Raw genomic sequence first — 23,240 nt, 5'->3', positions numbered from 1 at the left:
CCTCCGAATCTTCAAGCTGTAGGAGTTAGGGGACGAAATTTTGGAGGAGGAAGAAAATAACTAGACAATTCCGGCGCCGCCGAAATTTTGACAGTGGCACAACGGGGCTGCTGGTGTTATCCATCCTGCTGTTTCTCAAGCCTGGTCCTGGAGTACCACTGCCCTGCATGTTTTAGATGTATCCCTGCTCCAGCACACCTGATTCAAATGAATGGCTCGTTATCAGGCCTCAGCAGAGCCCAGTAATGAGCTGAGCATTTGAATTTGAGCACACCTTACATGGAGCATGGAGTATTGGAAACTTGAAACTTGGATTTTACGGCAATTTTTGAAAAAAATTTCAGGCGATTTCTCACTGGCTCTTTCACTCTAACTGATGATGTCATCCACTCTAGGGGGAAAAATTCTGAGCATTTTGTGTGTCTGTGTGTGTGCATCTGTCTTTGTGTGCGTATGTGTGTGTCTTCGTCTGTTTGTGTGTGTGTGTCTGCTTGAACTACACATTTATCAAATTGTCCCAAGTATTTTGAACAAGCAGCCCAACCAGTTCCTACATGGAGATGTGTCTGGTGTGGAGAAAGAAAGCAAGGACTGCCTCTGTAAACGGTGTTCTCAGTTAGAGTTTGACATTATGCTGGTGTTGTTCTGTTACTGTATCAGTGGAACTCATCACACTTCATCCTGTGTTTTGTCCTGAGCTGAGAGTGCCACCTGCTGGACTGCTGAGGAACTCGACATGTTTTTGTTGTTTTTTTATTCAGATGTCGAGCTAACACAGAACACAGAATTTGATGTGTCAAGAAGAATCAGATTGGAGGGAAAACACTGACACTGCTGAGCTGAAATTCAGAAACCAGCCTGAAACAACCTGTTCAGGTCGTTGAATGTTGCTTTAGTCACATGACCCCGAGGATTTGAGAGAATGAACTGACGTCAGTGGTGGAAAGTAACCAAGCACATTTGAAAGGTTTGTGAACTTTACCTGTTCACCTGTTGGACTTTGGTAACTTTGATCTGCTCTGATCGCTTTGTCTTTTCTGTTTGTTTGTCTGATCCAAGCAGATCCAAACACCCCTCAGCCTGGTTGTTCCAGTAAAATAAGTCTCTGTGGGCTGTTTTCTCTACATTCAGCATCTGTTGCTCACAATATTTCTTTGTCTGGTCCAGTTTCCACTGATCCTGTAACAGCTTTTCCATTTTGCAGAGTAAATCTTCAGGTTTGTCAAATCTTTTTTCTCTCTCTGTTTCCTCTTCCTGAAGCTTCCCCTGGTTCTCCTCCTCTTCCTCAACTTGCTCAAGTTGTTTTTTGACTCCATTTCCTCCAGTTTAGTCTTCGCCTCGATCAGCGTATCAACCGCCTGTACCATGTCAGTTGTGGAGATCTGCAGTCTCCCCTCCTTTTCCCCATTGTGTCCCTGTGTTGTCCTCACTTTTCGTCCCCTGTCCGTCATGTCTGAGTCTGTCAGCGCAGGCAGGTTGGGTCCAGCCTCCTCTCCTCCTGAGCACAGCTGCACTCAATCAAGCAATCAAAACTCACATGCTGTCCCAGGATGTAAGAGGCGGTGTTTCTTCCACGCAGGCAAACGTCTGTCTGCCTGCGTGGTAATAACTGTTAGGACAACATGAACGACTTTTTTGGAATTGCTTCATGTGTAGTTACAAGCCATGTGGAAGCAGTTTAATTCTCACTTTTTCTGCCCTAACCCCTCATCCACTGAGCATGCAGCCCTCTGTGCAGCTCCCCAGTCCAGGACCACAGCCACAGGTCTGGAGGGACAGTGGGATTCTCTGACTGAAGGCAAGGCACGCTACTGACCTGGAGCCATTTTCTGGAGAATTAGGTAAATGTCGTGGTTTTCTCCTCCAATTCAGCATGATGTTCAGTCAGAAACTACCTTTCCATCTGAAATCTCTAAAATCCGCTTTGAATTAGGGCTGCTAAGAGGGCAAGCACTGGTGTGGATGGGGGCACATTAAGCCTTACGTTTGAGGGGTTCATTACAGAACTAATGAACATGTTTGACTTTCCTGACCATGTGGGAAACGTGGCTGGAAGGTTGAGTCACAGACGGGGTTCGCAGTATTTGTAGCAGTTCAGGTTCCTGGTAGCAGAGTGCTCGAGGAATGAAGAAGCGCTGCGAGATCCGTGTGGAAGATCAATTGTGGCCAGACTTCAATACAGAGATCACAGGCTCATCTCCCCTACTCAAACAATCTATAGTCCTGTGGTCTGTCCAGCTGTCCTTGAGCAAGACACTAAATCTGTATCCAGTTTGGTGCAAATGTTGAAGGTTGATCTCCTAGCTTTTTTCTTTAGCACGCACAGTTATTGTGATCAAACCAGTGAGAGTATTATTTCCACTGCAGCAGTTCTGCCTCACAGAGCTATTTGTAGATCTACAGTTCAAACCTGCTGCTGCACCAACAGCAGAAATCATTCAAACAGGAAGGGTCACTCTATTACTCATTGGTCTGTTTAGCCAGCAGACAAATATCTGTGCACTCTATTTGATAGACAGCTCTCTTCATTTGTCTCTCCAGTGATGGAGATGTTGGTCCTGCTGGTCGCACAAGCTGACTACAGTCAAACCAACACAACACACGACAGGCAACATAGCCCTGTTCTGTAATTCCCAGTGAAATTCAGATGTACTGAATTTACTGTTCTTCCTGTTCTTGTCTGCTTTATGTTATTCTGTCAGTGTTTTGTGGTTTTCACTTAAAAAAAGTAAATGTTCAAAAAGCCTCAACCGTTCTCGATACACAATTATCTAAATTCACAGGGTGAGTTCTGTCAGAGCTCTCAGATCTGGAGATCAGATTAGATTAGACTTTATTGAGCGCACAATGGAGAAATTCACTCTTACAGAAGCTCTTCAGAACCCATAGGGGGGGGGGGGGGGGGGGGTGCAAACAGCAAATGGACGTGCAAATAAGAACAATAGGAACAATAAGGTGCAAAATAAGGACAATAATGAAGAACAAGGTGCAAATAAGTAACAATGGAGCAAAACAATTACAACTGTAAGAGTTTAAAGTGTCTTTTGTCCAGCAGTAGTGGATTTGGATGTTTGGATGTTAGTAATCAGAGAATAACAGAGGTTGGTGGGAATGAAGGACCTGCGGTAGCGCTCCTTCCTGCACTGAGGGAGACTCAGTCGGCCACTGAAGGAGCTGCTCAGCTCCTCTACAGTCCGGTGCAGTGGGTGAGAGCTGTTGTCCATGATGGCTGTGAGCTTGGCCAACAGCCTCCTCTCAACCACCTCCTCCACAGAGTTCAGTGGGCAGCCCAGGACAGAGCTGGCCCTCCTGACCAGCTTGTGCAGTCTCTTCCTGTCCCACTCTGTGCTGCCTGGGGCCCAGCAGACGACAGCATGGAGGATAGCAGAGGCTACCACAGAGTCATATAGAGTCCTGAGCAGGGGTCCACACACTCCGAAGGACTTCAGTCTCCTCAGGAGGTGGAGGCGACTCTGGCCCCTCTTGTACAGGGCGTCTGTGTTGTGGGACCAGTCCAGTTTATTGTTAAGGTAAACAGGTACTTGAAACTATCCACTGTCTCAATGTCCTCCCCCCTGGATGTTCACTGGTGAGTGTGGTAGTGTCCTCCTCCTGAAGTCAACCACCATCTCCTTTGTTTTACTGGTGTTCAAGCACGGGTGGTTGCGCTCACACCAGTCCACAAAGTCCATAATGACTGACCGGTACTCCAGCTCGTTCCCTCTCACACACAGCCCACGATGGCTTCTGGGCTGGAGACGTGTGAAGAGGGGGGAGGAGGAAGGGTGGCCGAGGGGGTGGGGAGAGAATCAAATCTGTTGAGGTAACAGTTTAATTCATCTGCCCAGCGCTGGTCTCCTTCAGCTGTCCCTCTGGCACCCTGTCCAAATCCAGAGATGTTCTTCAGTCCTCTCCACTCTTCTCATGCATTGTTCTGGGCCAGCTTCTCCTCCAGTTTCTTCCCATAATCCTTCTTGACCTGATCCTCCATTGTAGCTTGTGTTGGACTGTCTTCTGTTCCTCTCTGTCCCCTGAGTTAAAAGCCCTTTTCTTCTGGTTCAGGATGGCTTTGAGCTCAGGGGTGATCCAGGGGTGGCACGGTGCTATCCACACAGAAGTTTATGTAGTCCGTGATGCAGTGTGTGAGGCCGTCGATGTCATCTCCATAAGAGCTGCAGAGCATGCTCCAGTCTGTGGTCTGGAAACAGTCCCTCAGTCTCTCATTATCCTCCTCAGTCCACACTTTCACAGTCCTCTTCTGTGCAGGTTCCTTTCGCACCAGCTGGGTGCGTATTGGGGGAGCAGAGGTTGTGATCAGACCGCCCAAGGTGGGGGAGGGGGGCGGAGGTATAAGCGTCCTATACATTTGCATACAGCAGGTCCAGTGTCTTATTGTCCCTCGTATGACACTTAACAAACTGTTTGAATGTTGGGAGAGAGGCGGAGAGAGAAGCGTGATTGAAGTCCCCACTGATCAGCAGCAGGGCGCGGGGGTGGCGCATCTGGAGCTGGCTGACAGCGCAGTGGAGCCGCTCGCACGCAGCCGAAGCCTCCGCCGAAGGAGGAATGTACACGCAAAACACAATCACGTGCGAAAACTCCCTCGGTAGATAGTACGGCCGCATGGCCACAACAAGCAGCTCCGGGTCCCGTGTGCACAGCTGTTCCTTCACGTGCACGTTCACCGGTTCGCACCAGCGCTCATCCCCATACACCGCCAGCCCCCCTCCTTTCTGCTTACCGCTCTCCGCCGCACTCCTCCGTCTTGTTGGAGATGGAGTGGACGTTTCCCATGATGACAGAGGGAATAGAAGTCCTCTGCTTCTTTCGTCCACCTCTGCAGCCTCTCCTTTTCCTCCGTATCACCGCAGGGACAACAGGCTTGTTCTTCGTGTGTGTGTGGGACGCAGGAAGCTGTGGCTGAATCCAAAAGACGTCCCCCGACCCGGATCCATAAAATGAAAAAAAAAAAAAAAAAACAGTGCCAAACAAAATAAAAGTGTAATAAAAGGAGGAGGAAACTCTTCAGTCCACAAAGTTATAGGAACAATTCCAAGTACTTCTTGTGAAGCTACATTCCACTAAAGATTGGCCTGTGTGCTGGCTCTCATCAAACGGTGCAATTATCACTCTATAAAACAATCATTCATCACAAGATGGCACTTTACATTCACACCCTCAGCCAGGAACGTTGTCAAAGTTGTTGATCAGCTACCTGTCATGCTAATCTTGTGTAGGTGTGACGCTGATGCCAGAATTTGGTTTTAGTTTCGCAGCGATCAACACAGTGATGCTGACCATCGTCAGAGATCTCAGAGCGATGCATATTGTCTGATTACATCATGAGAAATAATGTGTGAGTCGTCCTCACAATCATCATTTAAACTACTGTTATCATAAACCTTAGTGCAGGTTAACAAATGAAGACTTCAGATCAGTAAAGTTTCAGTTCACCTGTGACACTGAACAGCACAGTGAGGGCCAGCAGATGTGTCTCGTGGAGTTTTTATCCCCCCTCTCACAGGTGAATCCCGAACTCTAGTCCCGTCTCCTACCACCAGCCACTGTGAGTCAGCCTCTCAGACTCAACAGACTGTTGGTGGAGTGAGAGACAGGCTAACAAACCTACACTTTATCCAGGCCAGCTGATCGCAACAAAGAGCCACAAATGAGCTGCAGTACAAACTTCTGATTGTAGGTGTTTTGAAGAAAAGACATAATTACTGCAAGACAAGGTGAGGAAAGCCTTTATGGATTCACCAGAGGAGAAATTCAAGTGTGATAGCCTCACAATGACAGATTAAGCCTAGATAAATAGAGGAACTTAAAGAGAACAAACAATTAAATGTGTACAAACTAAAAATAAGAACACAATAAAACAAAAACGAAGCCAGACCAATTAGACTCAATATGCAACATTACAGGCAAATGCAGCACCTAAAGCTAGTGCTCCACCTAAGCTAGCAGTGCAATACCGTCTGAAGCAAAGCAACATCGTGGTTAGATTAGTAGCAGTAAAGCATAGCAGAGTAATATGGTGGCATCGGCTACAACAGCGTACACCAGAATTCTCAGTGGTTTGTTTTTGACTTAAAAAAGAAAACTTTCATAAAGCCTCAACCGTTGTGTAATCACTCCATACATGATTATCTAAACTCACAGGCTGAGTTCTGTCAGAGCTCTCAGAGCTGGAGGAGGAAACTCTTCAGTCAACAAAGTTATAGGAACATTTCCAAGTACTTCTTGTGAAGCCATATTCCACTAAAGATGTGCTGGCTCTCATCGAACGGTGCAATTATCACTTTATAAAACAATCATTCATCACAAGATGGCACTTTATATTCACACCCTCAGCCAGGAACGTTGTCAAAGTTGTTGATCAGCTACCTGTCATGCTATTGTTGTCTAGGTGTGACACAGATGTCAGATTCTCTGGCAGTTTGTCCAAAGTCAGTGTAGCATGGCACCAAAAAGCAGCTTCACCATGTTTGGTTTTAGGTTCGCAGGGATCAACACAGTGATGCTGACCGCTTTAGGGCATTCAATCGTTCGCAACTGGACCTCGTCAGTTTGTCTTAGAAGACGTTTCGCCTCTCATCCGAGCAGGCTTCATCAGTTCGTACGCAACCAGACTAGATAGGACAGCTCTAGTCCAATGCAATGGTGTTAGGTTCAAGTATTTGTCCCCTGAGTGAGGCCAAACCCCCAAAACCAAGAATGGTATCACTCTATTGTGAGGCAAACGATCCCCCCATTAAGGCGGGGTGGGATGCAACCCTTGGATGTCAACGACAGTCATTTGCCTCGTTAGTGTGCATATTCTGGACAGAGAAGACAGATGGTTTGAAAGAGGAGTACGAGAAGCCATCTATGTCAAGGTTGAAAAATCATCTCTGAACAGAGGGGGAGGTCTGAGACACCACCTATCTCCCACATACAATGCTGTCCTTTCATCTCTCCCAAAAAGATTCAAAGATTTAGCCTCTGAGGATAAACAACAAAGCCATTCACACATGGCTCCAGGAGCCTCCCAATGACAACAATGGGACACTAACGAGGCAAACGACTGTCGTTGACATCCAAGGGTTGCATCCCACCCCGCCTTAATGGGGGGATCGTTTTGCCTCACAATAGAGTGATATAATGAGAATATTCACAGGCAGTGATGCTGACCATCGTCAGAGATCTACAGAGCGATGCATAATGTCTGATTACATCATGAGAAATAATGTGTGAGTCGTCCTCACAATCATCTTTTAAACTACTGCTTATCCAGTAGTTATCCAGACTGATCTTATCTGATTTTATCTGCTGAGTGTTTTTTATTGCTTTTTATTGTTTTGCTGTGTTGCTTGTTTTTACTGTTTTTGTTGCTTTTATTGTCATTGTTGCCTGTACTGTACTGTTCTTGTCTTCTATATGTTGTTCTGTCTTTGTGCCTTATTTAAAAAAAAGATCATAATGCCACAACCATTGCAAAATGACTGCATACATGACTCTATTGAACTCAGCACTGTCACAGCACTCAAACCCGGTGGTGGAAACTCACTAGTCAACAAATATATAGGAACATTTCCAAGAACATCTTGTGCAGTTACATTCCACTAAAAGTATCTGCTGGCTTTCATCCAATGTTCAGGACAGGACTTGAAACACAGTCACACCTGCTTTATATGCACATTATACACAATAGTATCAGAATACTGTTGCCATGAAATACAATTTTGCCATTTGATTTGCACATGAGAAACATGTAATTCCCAGCATTCTCTGTAATAATCTTGGAAAAGTAATCTTTTCTCTCCAGACGTATTGCATTGTTATCGACCAGGCATGACAAACTCTTTCCATAAAGGGCCGAGTGGCCGCAGGTTTTCGTTCCACCCAAGGAGGAGCACACCAGGTCAACCAATCAACATCAAGGGATCACTTAGTTATCAGCTGAAGACTGAGATCAGCTGATTAATTGATTCCAGCCTGGTGTGCTCCTCCTTGGTTTGAACGAAAACCTGCAGACACGCGGCCCTTTATGGAATCAGTCTGACATTCCTGTTATAGACAGTCATGGCTTCTTTGTATATATTCCAGTGAACTGTGAGCCCAGTGCTCAGCAGATTCTCTCCCTCTCATTAACACTGTTATTGTTGAACAATGGGGAGATTCTGTCAATCGACCTTTTTTCAGTGGAGCAAGTGTATTTAAAGCAGATGACATGGTGTTGCTGAAATGTGCATTTAAAGGGCAGCCATAGCTGTGTGACTCAAATGATCTCGTAATGAACTGACCTAGGATTAGTTTGGCATCACACGGTGATGGTCAGAATGGGTCATTCTAATACTGAATCGTTGTCGGTGTGCAACCTTGTTGTTATCACCACGTCCAGAATGTGACCGTGCAGATGAGTGGCTTTATTTACGTGTTGTGCAAGTTCAAAGCTGTCCAGTGAATCCACAGGCTCCACAGCTTTAGAGTGATTCTTTTTGTTGATGTGAATATTCAGGTGTCCATTCAGGATTAATCTCATATCTGGTGACACCAAAAGTGATCAGCTCTGAGAATTCCTGCAAAAACACAGATGAAGACCTTGGTGATTGATACAATGTGATGATGATAGATGATGAGATATTCAGATGATGGACATTGTCAGGTCTGCTGTTTTGTCTTCCTGAGTCAGGATTTAGAGTGCATCACAGCACAGAGACAGCACTGTAAGTTAAGAATGATCTTCTAATCGCATCATACAAAGGACTTTTCTGATCTTAGATTTTCGTGCAGTCGACATCATTGACCATTGACCATGGCATCCTACTACAGAGACGTGAACTTCATTGACATTGAGGTAATAGCACGAAGTGGTTTAAATCCAACTTTTCACAACAATCTGTTTGTGCATGGCATAGCCTGTCATGGAGTTCTGTGCTTGGGTTCTGTTCACCCTATATATGCTTCCTCTGTATAACATTATCACTTCATAAATTTTCATTGGTATGCAGATGATACCCAGCTATATTTATCAATTAAGCCACATGAACTCAATCAGTTGACAAAATTCCAAGCGTCTAAAAGACATAAAGAACTGGATGACCTATAACTTTCTGTAACTAAATTCAGACAAAACTAAAGTCATGGTATTTTCCTGACCGACAAAGCCCTAAATGGTCACCCACTGTCTCATCTAAAGAGATCATTGTACCTGATTGCCCCACTCAAATACAGCGTCCCCAGAACGCAGGCTCACTTATGGTTCCTCAATTCTCTAAAAGCAGACTGGGAGCCAGAGCCTGTAGATATCAAGTTCCTCTCCTGTGGAACCACATTCCGGTCTCAGTCCAGGAGGCAGACACCCTCTCCACATTTAAGAGGAGGCTCAAAACTTTCTTTTTTGATGAAGCTTGCTGTGAGGGCTGGCTCAAGCTTGGCTTGGACCAGCCCCTAGCTATGCTGCTATAGGCTTCCAATCTTCCCTATTCTCCTCTCCCTCTCCATCTGTATGCATTCATGTCCTACCAAGGCATGTTACTGACTTGGCTTCTTCCCTGGAGTTTTTGTTTTTTCTCATCTCGCAGGTTCCCATGGAGAGAGGATGAACCTGGATTATGGATTATAGCTACATCTCCTGCCATGGTCCTGCCTGACATGCACTGCAACTCCTATTACTATTAACCATACTTCAATTATTATTAGATCCATAGTGTTGTCTGTAATTGAACTATCTGCTACTAATACATACATGTATCAGATACATAAATACAATATTATGCTGTATGAACGACATATTGTTAAAAGTCTACTATTACAGCGTTCACTGTTACTGTGATTGAATTTCTGTCCAGCCCCAACCCCTCCCTCTCTTGCCTTCTCTCTCTTTCTCGAACTCAACAGGTCAAGGCGATGGCCGCCCACCCAGAACCTGGTTCGACTTGAGATTTCTGCCTGTTAAAAGGAAGTTTGTTCTCGCCACTGTTGCCAAGTACTTGCTTTTTTAGGGAATTGTTGGATCTGTAGATAAGGAGTTTGGTCTGAACCAGCTCCAAGTGGAAAGTGTCCTCAGACAGCTTCTGTTGTGATTTGGTGCCATTTAAATAAAACTCTACCTGAGTCTACCTTTTCCATAATGTACCCTTATGTAGAACTCAGACACCTGCATCTAAGGACTCATCAGTTTAAAACTCTGATCAAAGAACCCATCAGTCTATTTTGGGATGAGCTACATTCCACAGCAGACATCTGCTCTGACTTTGTTTACGTGCACGACAATTAATACATTGTTTTTATCATACCTTCATACCTGAATGCACACCCACACCTTCAGACAGGGACATTGTGTTCATCGTTTATGAGCTACCTGTCATAGTTAATTAGCTCAGTGTAGGTCACCATCTCACGCAGTCACAGACTGTTTGACTATGAAGAGGAACACTCCCATCTGATGTGCTGACAGTGTTTGGGCAGTTTTCCACCCACGTGCATTGCGATGTGCAGGTGGACAGGATTTGGGCTGTTTTAACATGAGTTGAATTGTATCTAGAGCCGATCCATTGAGGTCTTTGTGGATGTACAGACCACCTGCTTTGTCTGCAGCTTCTTCACACGCACCTCAGAAAAGGCCACAATGAATGTCAATGGACTGCTTTATCTAAATCTAGTATGGACATGAATTCCATTCATTCTAGCTGCACTGTTGAGGTGGTAAGAATCTGACTATCACTGTCTCGACATGGCTGTTAATGTCAGCCTGGATATCTGATTTCTGTTATAGTTTTCAGTCAGACACAGGCACTGACTTTCAGGGTTTTTTCTTTCAGACGAAGAACAGATAGTTTGAGATTTATTCTTATTCAAACTGCCTGTGTGAAGGACTTTCAACTTTCTGACATTGCTGACAGTAAAAGACACGGGGGTCCATAGATCTGACATGGGGGCACCGAAATGAGTGGACTGAAAGCCCTACACATCCCAACTTTCACTGAGAACCATTTTCCTACAATCCAAAACTTCACAGGAATAATTTGAAAGATGCTCTCAACACATAAAAATCCTACACAAAGTGACTTTAAAACCACAAGCAATGGAAAAACATCAGATGAGCATCAATGAAGGCGTCATTACTAAATGAAAACGCTAAGTGACGATTACTAATTCATATTTAACATTTTCTATGAAGTCCATGACTTTATTATTATTTCATGTGTCCTCATCTTCTTCACTAGTTTCCTGCTGACCTGTGTGAAAAAGGTGCAGAACACAAATTAAAGGAGGGTTCACGACAGGTGTCGTCATTTCACCACAGGTATCGCTCCACCTCCGCCACACCTCCTCTGCCCTCCTGGGTGTTAACAGCAGTGAGGATGCACATAAAAAGAGAGGGAGTGAGAGAGAGAGCAGCATCTTCCACACAGAGAGAGCACCAGACAAATCAGCATCATCAGAGACCTTCATCTTCCTCATCCTCCATCTGACCTCCAGAGGGTAAGACAACCTGCACCCTCCTCGTCTGTCTCTTCTTCTCTCCACTGATATTCACATCTGAACACATCTTAGTTCACATCAACACGTCACTATTGACAGTGTGAGTTAAAAACGGCTTCTGGAGTAAAACAAAGTGTGTTTTGTGCCAGACTGATAGTCAGTCACTGTGTCGGCAGTTATTACAGCGTTATTACAGAAAATCTAGGAAGTCGTGCAGGTGAGCGCGGCGCAGACAACCGAGGAGAACGTCAGTATTACGGTCACAGCTTGATGTAGATCATCGATTATCTTCACGATCCATTCATTTCCAAATCGACAGCTGATCATTTGAAAAAGAAAAATCTCAGAAAATACAAAAACAATCGTCCAGCAAAATGTCCTAAAGCCTGAGGTGCTGTCCTGAAACAACTCGTTTAGTCAAACAGTTTGACGACTGTTCAAAACCCAAAGATGTTCAATTGACATGACGTGAAAGAAAAGCTGCACGCTCACATTTTCAAGGCGGACGAGAAACAATTCACTGATGATCAGAACGGTTGCAGATTCATTTTTTGTCCATCAGATTAATGGATTAACTGTCGAATTGTTTCAGCTCTGTTCAGCACGAGTGTTCAAAACGTGCTGGCTGACTTCAAACTGTGTTATTTCAATATTCAGTCATTGTTTCAGGATTCTGAGCCTCCATCAGAGTTACAAATTTAAATGGAGGTGTGCAAAAACACGCCAGCTGGGTATGAACACTTTTTAATTCAAGGTACAAAAAGGGATCTCAGATACATTTAGATCATAAGAGGTCATTTTTTGTGCTTCTCCATTCAACAAGTCTGAGTAAGAGCTTATTCTCATCATTGATATGAATTATTTGTTGCTGCTAAACTGGAGAAATATTTGGATAAAAGGGTTTTTAAAGGTAATTTGAAGATTTCAATAAGCTGCATTGTTGGTTTTCACAGTTTTCTCACATTTTATAAACCAAACAATGAATTGAGAAATAAAGTTGCAGATTAATGGATGATGAAAAAATAGTAATTTTCAGCCTGGAGAATGAGCTCAGATGTGACGTCAGTGTTCTGCTGTGAAAAAATGTCTTTCACAGCGACTGAATACTGCAACATTTAGACCAATCACAGACATGCAGGGTTTGTGCGGTCATGGAAAAACCGGGAGAAGTCATGGAAGTGTCATGGAAATCCACATTTGTACAGTATGAATCCTGCTCATGGACTTTATTTCCTGTTTGTCAGGAAAAGACTTGAACTTTGAATGTGGCTGTGACTTTCTGTCCAACTGTGTGTCTTCCAGCTCTCTGCCAGCTGATTGGCCTCCTCCAACATGCTCCGCCCCCTGCTCCTCCTGTCTGCTCTCATTGGGCTGCTGCCTGGTAAGCACACACGCCCGAGGCAGCCATGTTGAAACTCCACCCACAAGACGAGTTGAGGGACTTCAGTAGAAGCAACATAATAAATTAGCAAACAGTCTGAGGACAAAGAGCAGAAAGACTTGAAGTCAGTCAGAAACTTTAAGTGCTGATAATCTGCCAAATATGGAGAGATGTTCCTGACACCTCTTTGTTTCTAAGAAGAAGTGGGACCTCATGATGTGATATGAAAAGTTTTGATTGACTGATAAACAAACTCTGTTTTATTCCTTCATGAAGTCAACATCTGAATCCTTCCCTGTTGTCCAACCAGCTCACAGACTCTAGTTCTGACGTCTCATGTGTCTCCATCGTCTTCAGGTGCTGAGCAGCAGTATTTTGGTTCTGCAACATTAAACATCTCCTCTTGTCCCATCACATATTATGGAGAGCAGTTCACAACGCTGTATGTAAGTAGGAAGGAGCCTGATGCTTGAGAATATCTGTCTTTGTCCATCTAGTGTCTCATTAATGTCCAGTGCAGTGACACTGAATGTCTGAACATCAACTGATGTAACATCCAGAAGAGTGAGAGCTCTGACTGAAACCTCCACAACTCACTGAGTGAAGTGAAGTTGGCCAGAGCTCTTTGTAGAAAAGTTCTTTTGTGAATTCACTCGTTGTGTCTTTTTAACAGGTGACTGCCACGGATGAAGTATTCACAGCCTGTTTCGACATCATTGGTGTGGACTGCATTGTTGGGCCTCCACTCGAAATTTTTTTCTTTTTCGATGAAGTGTCTGAGAATGAAGCAGATTGGCATCCGAGTTTGCCAGATATTTCCAGCTCACTGCTATGCTCAGTGGAGTTGAAGGCGTTTTCAGGTTTATTTCCTGTGAGTGTTGTTCACTGTCATGACTCAATAAATAGAAATTTAACTGTTTAAACACTCAAAAGAACAAATTATCAAGAACTTTTCTGAAATCTCTTGGAGTAAATTTCCTAATACTGACAGTAACTCCTCTGTTGACTCTTTACAGGTTTCTTTGAAAATTAGCAGCTTTGGCTCACAAGCAGCTGTGAAACTAGAAACAGGCAGTCTGGGACCACATGTGAGTATGAAGTGTCAAATGAAAGGAAAAACCAACATAAAGTGTCTTTGTGAGCTGTTGCCATTGATTTTACAAGTCTCTGGAACTCTACAGGAGGGATGAACACCATTCTTCCAAAAGATATTCCCTCATTTGGTGTTTAGATCGTTGACTGTGAAGGCCACGGCACATGATTCACATCATTTTCATACTCATCAGAAGCATGGTGTATGATACCAGAATCATTTCAAGATGCTGGAATCACATCAAAGCTCCACACAGCGTCATGCAACCATGTGATCCCAACACCCCCAGTTTGAGTCCAGTCCAGGACCTCTGTTGCATAGCGACCCTCCCTCTTTTCTACTGTTGGCTATCTAAATAAAGACAAACATCAAACTACAAATACTTGAAGAAATCTGGACACAGTTACTTTTTACCATCAGTTGAACAAAAATAAGGCAACACGTCATGTTTAGTTGAACAAGCGGACAAGACAGAGTCATTTTTCTACTGAGTTTAGTTTCTTTTAATCATGTCTGAAATCATGATCTCTGCTCTGTGATCCTAACATTGGTTGTGTTTGTTGCTGTCTAGGAGTTTGAATTTGTGGCCAACGGTGATTCTGTAGATTCAGTGAATTTGACAAACACAGGCCCGATCTACAAAGACATCAGCGCATGCAGACAGTCAGGTTGGGAAATCCACTGGATCCATAAATCTACATAAATCTTCCCTTAAAAACTGAACTGTAGTATTAATATGTTGCTGTCTCTTGTTATTGGACAGTTTGTAAACTATCAAGTGAACTTTGACATTTGAACCTGATTCTTCACTTCACAGGTGGTTTGTATTTCTATGATGATGAGGTCAGTTCTGACCCAGACACCTGCTCCACTGAATACTGTGATCGTGTGGCAACCATTCAGCCCAACGACATATGTGGCCCTCTGGAGCGTTGTCATGGCAACAACACGTAAGTATGTGTGCTTCATGTTGACGAGAAGGAGCTGTGATGATACAGGAACTTGATGAGGAATCTTTATTCAGGGACGCGTCACTGAGAGCAACAGATTTGACTGCAGAAAGCTTTTAATGTGAAGCAGCAGCAGCAGGAAATGTTGGGTTTGCATCAGCAGGAACTCAACGCAGCTCAAATGCAGCTCTGATAGGAGCAAAGAGATGAGAGAACAGTGAGGCTGATATCTGTGAAATAAAAGAGGAGCAGAAACATCTATGTGTTGTGTCTCAGCGATATCTACTGAAGTTAGCATGCTAACTATCTAGCCTAGGTCCATCCCATCTCGTAGTACCACTGTGTACCTCAGGAGGACTTAGTCCCACAGTAAAGCTCAGGCCTCTGGAGGTGTGCGCTGACTGATGCCTGACCACATTCCAGGCTTGAAACCTTCCTCTTCCTGGTGGTCTAAAGTTGCTGTGCTAGCAGTGTAAACAACACAAACACTCCCCAGGTGCTCCAACCTCCCAGTCCAGACTGTTAGTTGCACAGCTAACTGAGCTAACTAGCTAACAGCAGTTCCAGTTGGCAGCAGTTAGCGGTTACTTTGGTGATTAGCTGCTATTTGTGTGTAATATGAATTCAACAGGTGGCCAATTCTTACGTACTGCAAGACAAGATTTTGAGTCGATGGAGATATGATAAGTTGACAAAATAGTTTTCATAAACTGTACTGTTGTCACTGAAAGCAGATGGCAGTGCAGTGTGATCCTGGAGAAAGTTCCAGAACAACAGGGAGACATTTCCCTGGAATACTGAACCAAATATTGATTTTACTGCTGAGTCCTTCAAGTGACTGCTGTTGGCTGACATGTGAGCCAGACCTGAAAACATAACTATATCAAATATTCAGGAGATAAATGCCTCAATTATGACATGAACATGAACAGAAGACTTCACTCCTGTAGTTTGTTTGTTTGAGGGCCCCCTGGTGGCCGCGGCCCTCAGCAGCAGCTGCTGATGGTGTTTGTTGTTTCTGTCCCTCTCCGCCTCCATCAGCTGCAAATTTGACCCCATCTGCACTGTGACCGGCCCCGCTGTCATTGACTTTAATGACCAACTGAAGACTGTGGAGGATCGGTGTGGGTACACCCTGCTGACAGGTTCATCAATCCAAAATCTCACTGTGGTGGCGAACTTCCGGGAACGTCGTCGTAGAGATGTGAGCTTTTTGGACAGCGTGACACTGCGGCTGCAGGGGCAGGATGATGTTCACCTGGAACAAGGCGGGATAGTTAAGGTAAGCTACCTACAGCCACAGTCTGGTGTCAGTGTGGACTGTGATCCCAAATCCTCGTCACATCCTCTGCTGAGTCAGCTCTCATCTTTCTTCTCAGTGACATTAGAAGCAGTTGTTTGAATTCTGGTGAACTCAGTGGTTGTTGCAGTGAAAACAGTCTGTTTGTGTGTGTTTGTGATGTTTGAAGCTGTGTTTCCTCCACTTTGTCTCTCTGCTGTGATGCAGGAGGGGAACACAGTGCTGACCATCAACGGCTCGACTGATCTGGGAAACGGTGTGGAGGTCTTTGTGGACCAAACTGGAGTCACAGTCGTTGTGTCGCACCCCGAGTCCACCACTTCTGTCTTCTTTGACGGGAACACTGCACAGATCATCTTCATAGGTACAGAAACTGAAATCCTACCACTCACCACACAGGATAAGACTAGTAATTGTGATGCTCAGCCCTCATCTGGGGCATCAGGACTAAACTCAGCTGTCCTTTAGTGAGCTGCTGTTCACCCAGTATGAATGTGACACTGATCTGACCCACATCCTGTCCTGAACCTGTCCAGGACCTGCTGGACAAGATCCAGAACTGGGGGGATTGTGTGCCAACTCCACGTCTGTGAGTGATGAGAGACTTCCTGAGGACATTGGCAGCAGGTGAGACCTCAATCACAACCCACTGAATGCTGTTGATCACAGGGTTCAATGTACTTTGTAGTCTCATATTGAAATTCAGTTCCTGAACACATCTTAACTTGTCTGGACTCTTAATATTTTGGTTGACTCTGTATGTTGTGTTTTCTTGGTTGTCTCACAACAATGAGCATTTCCAGGACTTGACTTTGAAATGATCTGGACGCCTCTTGAAAAAGAAGAAAGGTTCTTCTGCCTTTTGACTTGTGGACTGAAACAAAGACACAAAGCTAATGTGTATCTATAACACTCAGAAAGTGTGTTTGTGTTTATCTGAATAAGTCAGAGCAGGGGAACAGTCCTCACCTTGTGTTGTGTGTCGCCCTCTAGCTGTGAGGTGCAGTACAATGACACTGCTGACAGTTCCATCAACTGCACCATGATGACTGAACGGTGAGCAGAAGAAACATCTCTCTGTATTCTACTTCCATCTGTGTGCTGAATGACATGTTCCATCACATGTTGAATGTCATGTGATGTGAGGAGGGATGGGAGATAAACACACCTGAACTCATTTGGGGAACAGAGTTAATCACATTTTGTGTGAACAGAAATCTGTGTGACATGAAGCTTCAACAGCTGTCCCGTGTTTAGGTTTATTCCCAGTTATAGAACGTAACACAGCGCTGACTGGACTTCATCCTTCTGTCTCCCTTTCTGTCTCTTCACATCTGTGGAACAGCTGTAACCTCCTGTTGGAGGAGCCCTTCACCGCCTGTCACAACCACACCGACCCAGAGTCCTACATAAACGCCTGCATCGACACTTTGTGCAAATACCCTGCGGTGGACGGTCTGAACTGTCAGTTCCAGGAGGCCTATGCCAGAAGCTGCAGCTTGCGCAGCAGCAACGACACACTGGACAGCTGGAGGTCAACGGCCGGCTGCTGTAAGACTTCTCTCACTTCAGTTCAATTGAGTGAAGCTTTATCAACGAGTCGCTTTGAATGACAGAATTCACATTTAAACAAATGGGAACTTGTTCTACTTTCATTCAAACTGAAATACCGAAAGACAACAAATGTCTGACAGGAAAAAGTCTTTCTCTGTAATTTTTTGAGTGAAACTTTCAGTTTTCACAGCAGTTTGTGGAGAATTGATTAAATTGGCGTTGCAGTCATTGTGTGTTTGTGACAGAATCAATCAGTCATCTGCATTAAAAACAGCCAGTGTCTGTACTGAACACTGTTTCTTTAGTGCCATTTTATTATTTCACTTTGTACCATTATAGTTTACATGTGTGTCTCTCTGTGTCTCTCTCAGCCCCCCCTCAGCCCTTCTGTCAGGGAAGGATCTGCAGCGATCATGAGTTCTGTGCTGAGACCATCAGTGGTGGAATCGGCTGCTTCTGTCGGGCCATTTTTGCCTTCCCGTACAGATCGAATGACACCGTGGGTACGTCAGCTGTGACACAACAACACGACTGACTTGTGCAGAGTCCTGATCCTCAGAGGCTGCAGGGTTTTCTCACAGGGAGAGTTGTTTCACACAGATTGTGGAGCTGCTGATAACTGACCTTCAGCACTCAGTTTGACTGAATGTTTGTCATCAGGAGCACAGACGAACCAAACGACCATAAAAACTGGTCGTTTGGTTCCCTCCTTTATTTCTGCCTGTAGAGCAGCTCTGAATGAAAGAAAAGACAAATGTCAGCAAAGCAGGACTGAATGGTTTGACTTGTTGTGTCCCACATGGTGTAAATGTCTGTACAGTCTGTCCTCTCTCTCATGGTCATGAACCTGTTTCCCTCGTCTGTCCTGCTGGACATTCAGTTCACCCGACGGTCTGCGAGGAGAACTCAGCCTCAGTTACTCTGGTCGGGTGTCTCCTGGAGGAGAAAGGCATCAACTATACGTCCTTACACCTCAATGACCCCACCTGCACGGGTCAGAGAGATGAGCTGGACCACATGGTGACCTTCAGCTTCAACAGCAGCAACACCTGTGGGACGGAGGTCATGGTGGGTTCTCCACCACGTCTTTACTCTCAACAAGCAGCCAAATCTCTTCCAGCACTCTGCTGAGCTTCTCCTGCTCTCCTCTGGTTTGGGATCTTTCTGTGGTTTGGTTTCAGCTGTGACCTCCTTGGTTTCTAGAGATGTTGGTCATCTATGAAGCTGATTCTCTCCAGTCAACACCTAACAAATGTCACACTGCACAGCTGAATGTAAAGAGTTGTGATGAATTTGTGCCGTAACAACATCTGAATCTCTGTGACCCTGCAGGCCAACAACAGCCAACTGATCTACATGAACAGCATCGTAGGCAACAACAGCGTCTCTGACAACATCACTCGCCAGGACCAAGTCTACATCGACTTCTCCTGCTCCTTCACTCAGCCAGATGTCAACACTGTGACCTTCAGAATCAAAGACAGGTGAGTGGAGGCTGTTAACTTTGTGTTGTGAAGCTTGTTGTGAAGAGGTTTGTGAGTATAAGACAGCTGAGCTGTGTGTGTGTGTGTGTGTGTGTGTGTGTGTGTGTGTGTTCTCTGCAGCTCTGTGATTGAGAAGATCACATCTGGAACTTGGAATTACACTCTGACCATGAAGGCCTACACCGACGCTGGACGCACACAAGCTGTGGACTCCAACACTGAAGTCCAGCTGAACCAGCAGATCTGGGTGCAGCTGGAGACTGACGGGCTGGATGACGGTTTGGTCGCCCTGGTGACCGACTCCTGCTGGGCAGCCGACCAGGCTGAGAGTCTGAGATACAACCTGATTGTAGACGGGTGAGACTCACAGAGGTGGTCGCTGCTCGCTGCTGTTCCAAATGAATCAGAAGCAGGGACTCGTTAATCAATGTGCTTTTTGATTCCTGAAAACAAAGTGTGCTCTGATGTGATGTGTGTTTTCCTGTTTGTCAACAGCTGTGCGAACCCCGATGATCAGATGGTGAATGTGATGGGAAACGGAGAGGGAACGTCCAACTGCTTCTCCTTCAACATGTTCCAGTTCTCTAGGAGCTCTTCTGAGGTCTCTGTGCACTGCAAAGTCAACCTGTGTGCCAGCCTGAACCAGACCTGCACCCCGGTACGCCTCCCAAACACACACACACACTCATGAAACCAGCTGCTCATCACTGAAAACAGGCCCTAACCCCCACAAGTCCTTCTGAAAAGCAGTTAGAACAACAGTTTACAGATGTGTCAGACTGCTGCGGAACTTCCATCACCTCCACCAAAGACTTTCTGTTTGCTCTTTGTTTGTTCACTCTTCTAGTCCTGAACTGTTTGACATGAGCTGCATCACTCTTGAACAGGCATGTCAAACGTTCGTTCCAACCAGGAGGAGCACACCAGGCTGGAATCAATCAACTGATCTCAGTCTTCAGCTGATAACTAAGTGATCCCTTGATGTTGATTGGATGCTGCACTTTAGCTCTCTCTGTCTTTCACTTCCAGGATTGTAATGGAGGTGATCGGAAACGCAGATCTGCTGGGTCCAGATATTTAGATGAGGCTCCGGCCTTCATCTCCATGACCTGGACTAGTTAGGTAAGACACAACTCTGCTGCTCAGACATCAGAGCAGAATACACTGATCTGTAAATCTATTGAGTGATTCTTACAGTGTGCGTTGTCTAAATCTGCTTTAGACTGTAAAAGTCTCAGACTGTAAAAGGCTTCTCCATCAGTTCATGAAACCCTGCAGCCATCTGAAGGTAGCAGGACACACATGTTGATAAATCTGCAGTCAGAGTGCTGTGCCAACACTTCAGTGCCAAAGCCCGTCCTCAGTCAAAAACAGCCATATAGGTCGTCTGTGCTTGTAGGCTATAACAAAACTGTTGACCTTTGTGACCTGAAATCAGTACCAGCCTGCTTCAGGATCACCACAAACACTTTTATACACATCAAACTGGTTGATTATACCTCAGTATTGTGCCTGTTAAGGACGGAGACATGGGATTACTACAGCTCATGAATGAGTGGAAGAAGAAGGAACCAGGTTTCACACTCATCACAAACTACAGAGTGAAGAGCGTTCAAGAGTCAAACATGTTGGTTTCAGTCGGGATGCAGGTTTGCAGAAAAGACATCACTCACAGTTTGGTCTGGTTGTCTTCTCAGGTTGTTTCCACGGAAACTCGAACTGACCGACAGGCTATCGACCTTCACCTTGATTCCTGAGTTTTACGTCGTCCTAATCCAGAGCCTGATTGTGTGAATGCTTTTGTTTTCGAACGACGTGTCCTGAAAGATTAGCTCACTTAGCTCAAACAGTAATAAAGAGACACTTCTGCCCCTCTTCCAGCTGAGATTTGGTTGATTCAGTCCAGATTCCCCTCAGATGGTAGAAATTATTTCACTGATTGGATCCTTTAAAAGTGAGTCTACCATCAGAGCAGAGCATGTTAGCGTGACTCATTTCTCAATAACAAACCTGAGCTAATCTTTGATGGAGCGTCTCTGAGCAGAATGTGTTGCTGTGCCTTCCTCACTGGTTTCCACACTGCAAACACAGCACCTTTTTATTTCCTGAAATATGAAACACTATAAAAACACAATAAAAAACTATATGGTGAAGGAAAGTGTGTGTTGGGAAGCTTGGGATTAACAATATATGTATCAACATGTTATTCGTTCTATCGTGAATCAACACTCCTATCAATAACAATAATCAGATGTTATTTGGAACAACTAATGATCATGAATGATTCAGTGTTGTCTGCATATTAGAGTGTGTGACATGGAGTGGACAACACTGTATAACTTCTATAACTTTAAAATCCTTATAAATCCTGATAATATTTACCTTTTCATTCTTTTCTGGAGACAGCAGTTTCTGTCAGCTTGTGCCTGTAACATGATATCAGCTCATCACATCAGTTCAGTTTGATCCATGGTTAATGGTTGAAGCTTTGCCACAACGAGGTTTAAAAGTTCACTCTGAGGAAAACAATGAATTCAGTGCAAATGCAGCATCAACATGTTGATGATTTACAGATTCCAGGTCAGTCAGAAGTGATCTGTGTAGCCTCACTGCACTGACAATCTAAACACAAGACTGGATCCTGCTGTCACGCTCAAAGACACTGACAAGTTTTCTAATACAAGCTTAAATTCAGGACAGCAACGAAAACTAAATATGAAATGTTTTTAATAATGTCATAATTTTAGCGACATTATTGTCACTTGTAAACAAACTTTTTGTATCATAAAAACAAAATGGTTTCTTTTACAACTCAACATGATGTGATTTAACTAGCCAACAAAATATGATCCAAAACTGTGGCCTTCATGTAGCTGAGATACGAGTTATGCTGTTTCATCTTTTTTATGTTCCTATTATTCATTGTTTGGACAAAAAAAATAATAAAATGAGTTTGTGGGAAAATCAAAACTATGAGTTGGGTTCATTCTTCTGAAACTTGAGGCCACTTCTTGGTGAAATTGTCACAGCCTCTCACGTTCACTTGTCATAACTTATTGTGAATTTGTTGAAGTTATTGTTGAAGATGTTGTAAAAAAGTGTAATGTAAAAAGTTGGCATCATACACTCCTACAAAACACAGACACTTGAAATTAGTATGTTTCATACAGTATGTATCATGAAAACATTTCTACAGTAGGTTTCAAAGGGACTTTTCTATGTACTGGTAGCCTGAACTAAAAATCTGCTCATGCACTGATAAGAATTTGTATTGTGTCCATTTAATGAAAGCCAAATTATCCAAAATATTTCCAAAATCAGATCCTACTTGCGACAGAATGACCGATTCACACGCTCTGATCTTCAAATCTCCCATTGAACCAAATCCTGTTTTTTGTGTAAAACCAGACTCTGCTGCCTGGTCTATCGATATTTATATTTCATGATCTTTATATGCTTGTTAACCTGTTGTCTTAATTCAGTGGAGAACACACAACCCCCTCGTATTTTAGATGTGTTGTTGTGACCCTCCAGGGGCTGTAATATGTCAGCAGTATATAAAGTACCTTATGCAGAAATATGTCCTTTGTGAATCTGATGGTGAATTGTGGTATTTTTAACTCGAAAATTCCCTCTGGCTACCATCTCTGTCAACATACACATGATCATCTTTCACTGAGCAATGATTGAGGAGCTGTAATCACATTAAGTCTTCTGTGTGTGTGTATCTCTGTAATCAAGTTACCTGTATATGCGTGCATGTGTCTGTGTGTATGTGTGTGTGTGTGTGTGTGTGTGTGTGTAATCACATAAAATTACCTCTGTTGTGTGTGGGGGGAGGAATGTGCACACTGGTGTGTGTGTGTATCTATAACTGTATGTGTGTGTATCTATAACACACACTAAGTGTGTGTGTGTGTGTGTGTGTGTGTGTGTGTGTCTGGACATGTGTATGACAGACAGGGCTCAGCAGTATTAACAGCAGATATCAGAGTTATTCTGCCCCTGA

At 44.3% G+C, this 23,240-nt stretch overlaps 1 protein-coding gene across 1 annotated transcript; it reads left to right on the top strand.

Moving 5' to 3' along the window:
- Positions 1–12,789: 12,789 nt before the first annotated feature.
- LOC121626327 lies at positions 12,790–22,086 on the top strand. Its single transcript, XM_041964778.1, has 18 exons — positions 12,790–12,850; positions 13,208–13,296; positions 13,524–13,721; positions 13,867–13,938; positions 14,515–14,611; positions 14,761–14,893; positions 15,935–16,175; positions 16,401–16,557; positions 16,730–16,820; positions 17,187–17,249; positions 17,539–17,744; positions 18,119–18,250; positions 18,628–18,815; positions 19,080–19,231; positions 19,352–19,588; positions 19,727–19,889; positions 20,261–20,353; positions 20,929–22,086. Exons 1-17 carry the CDS (start codon positions 12,802–12,804, stop codon positions 20,351–20,353), a joined length of 2,361 nt encoding a protein of 786 aa, XP_041820712.1. The 5' UTR covers positions 12,790–12,801; the 3' UTR covers positions 20,929–22,086.
- Positions 22,087–23,240: the final 1,154 nt, after the last annotated feature.

Source organism: Chelmon rostratus, chromosome 23 (assembly GCF_017976325.1).
Source record: "Chelmon rostratus isolate fCheRos1 chromosome 23, fCheRos1.pri, whole genome shotgun sequence".
NCBI lineage: Eukaryota > Metazoa > Chordata > Actinopteri > Chaetodontiformes > Chaetodontidae > Chelmon > Chelmon rostratus.
The sequence above is the reverse complement of the archived record's forward strand: the minus strand, read 5'-3'. Positions and strand labels throughout refer to the sequence as shown.

Bases quoted from the DNA above. Each gene is read 5' to 3' on its own strand.
- LOC121626327 (XM_041964778.1), top strand. From the start codon at position 12,802: ATGCTCCGCCCCCTGCTCCTCCTGTCTGCTCTCATTGGGCTGCTGCCT. The intron at 14,612-14,760 runs GTTGGGAAATCC...TTCACTTCACAG, and splicing joins CAGCGCATGCAGACAGTCAG to GTGGTTTGTATTTCTATGAT. The intron at 16,821-17,186 runs GTGAGACCTCAA...GTCGCCCTCTAG, and splicing joins CCTGAGGACATTGGCAGCAG to CTGTGAGGTGCAGTACAATG.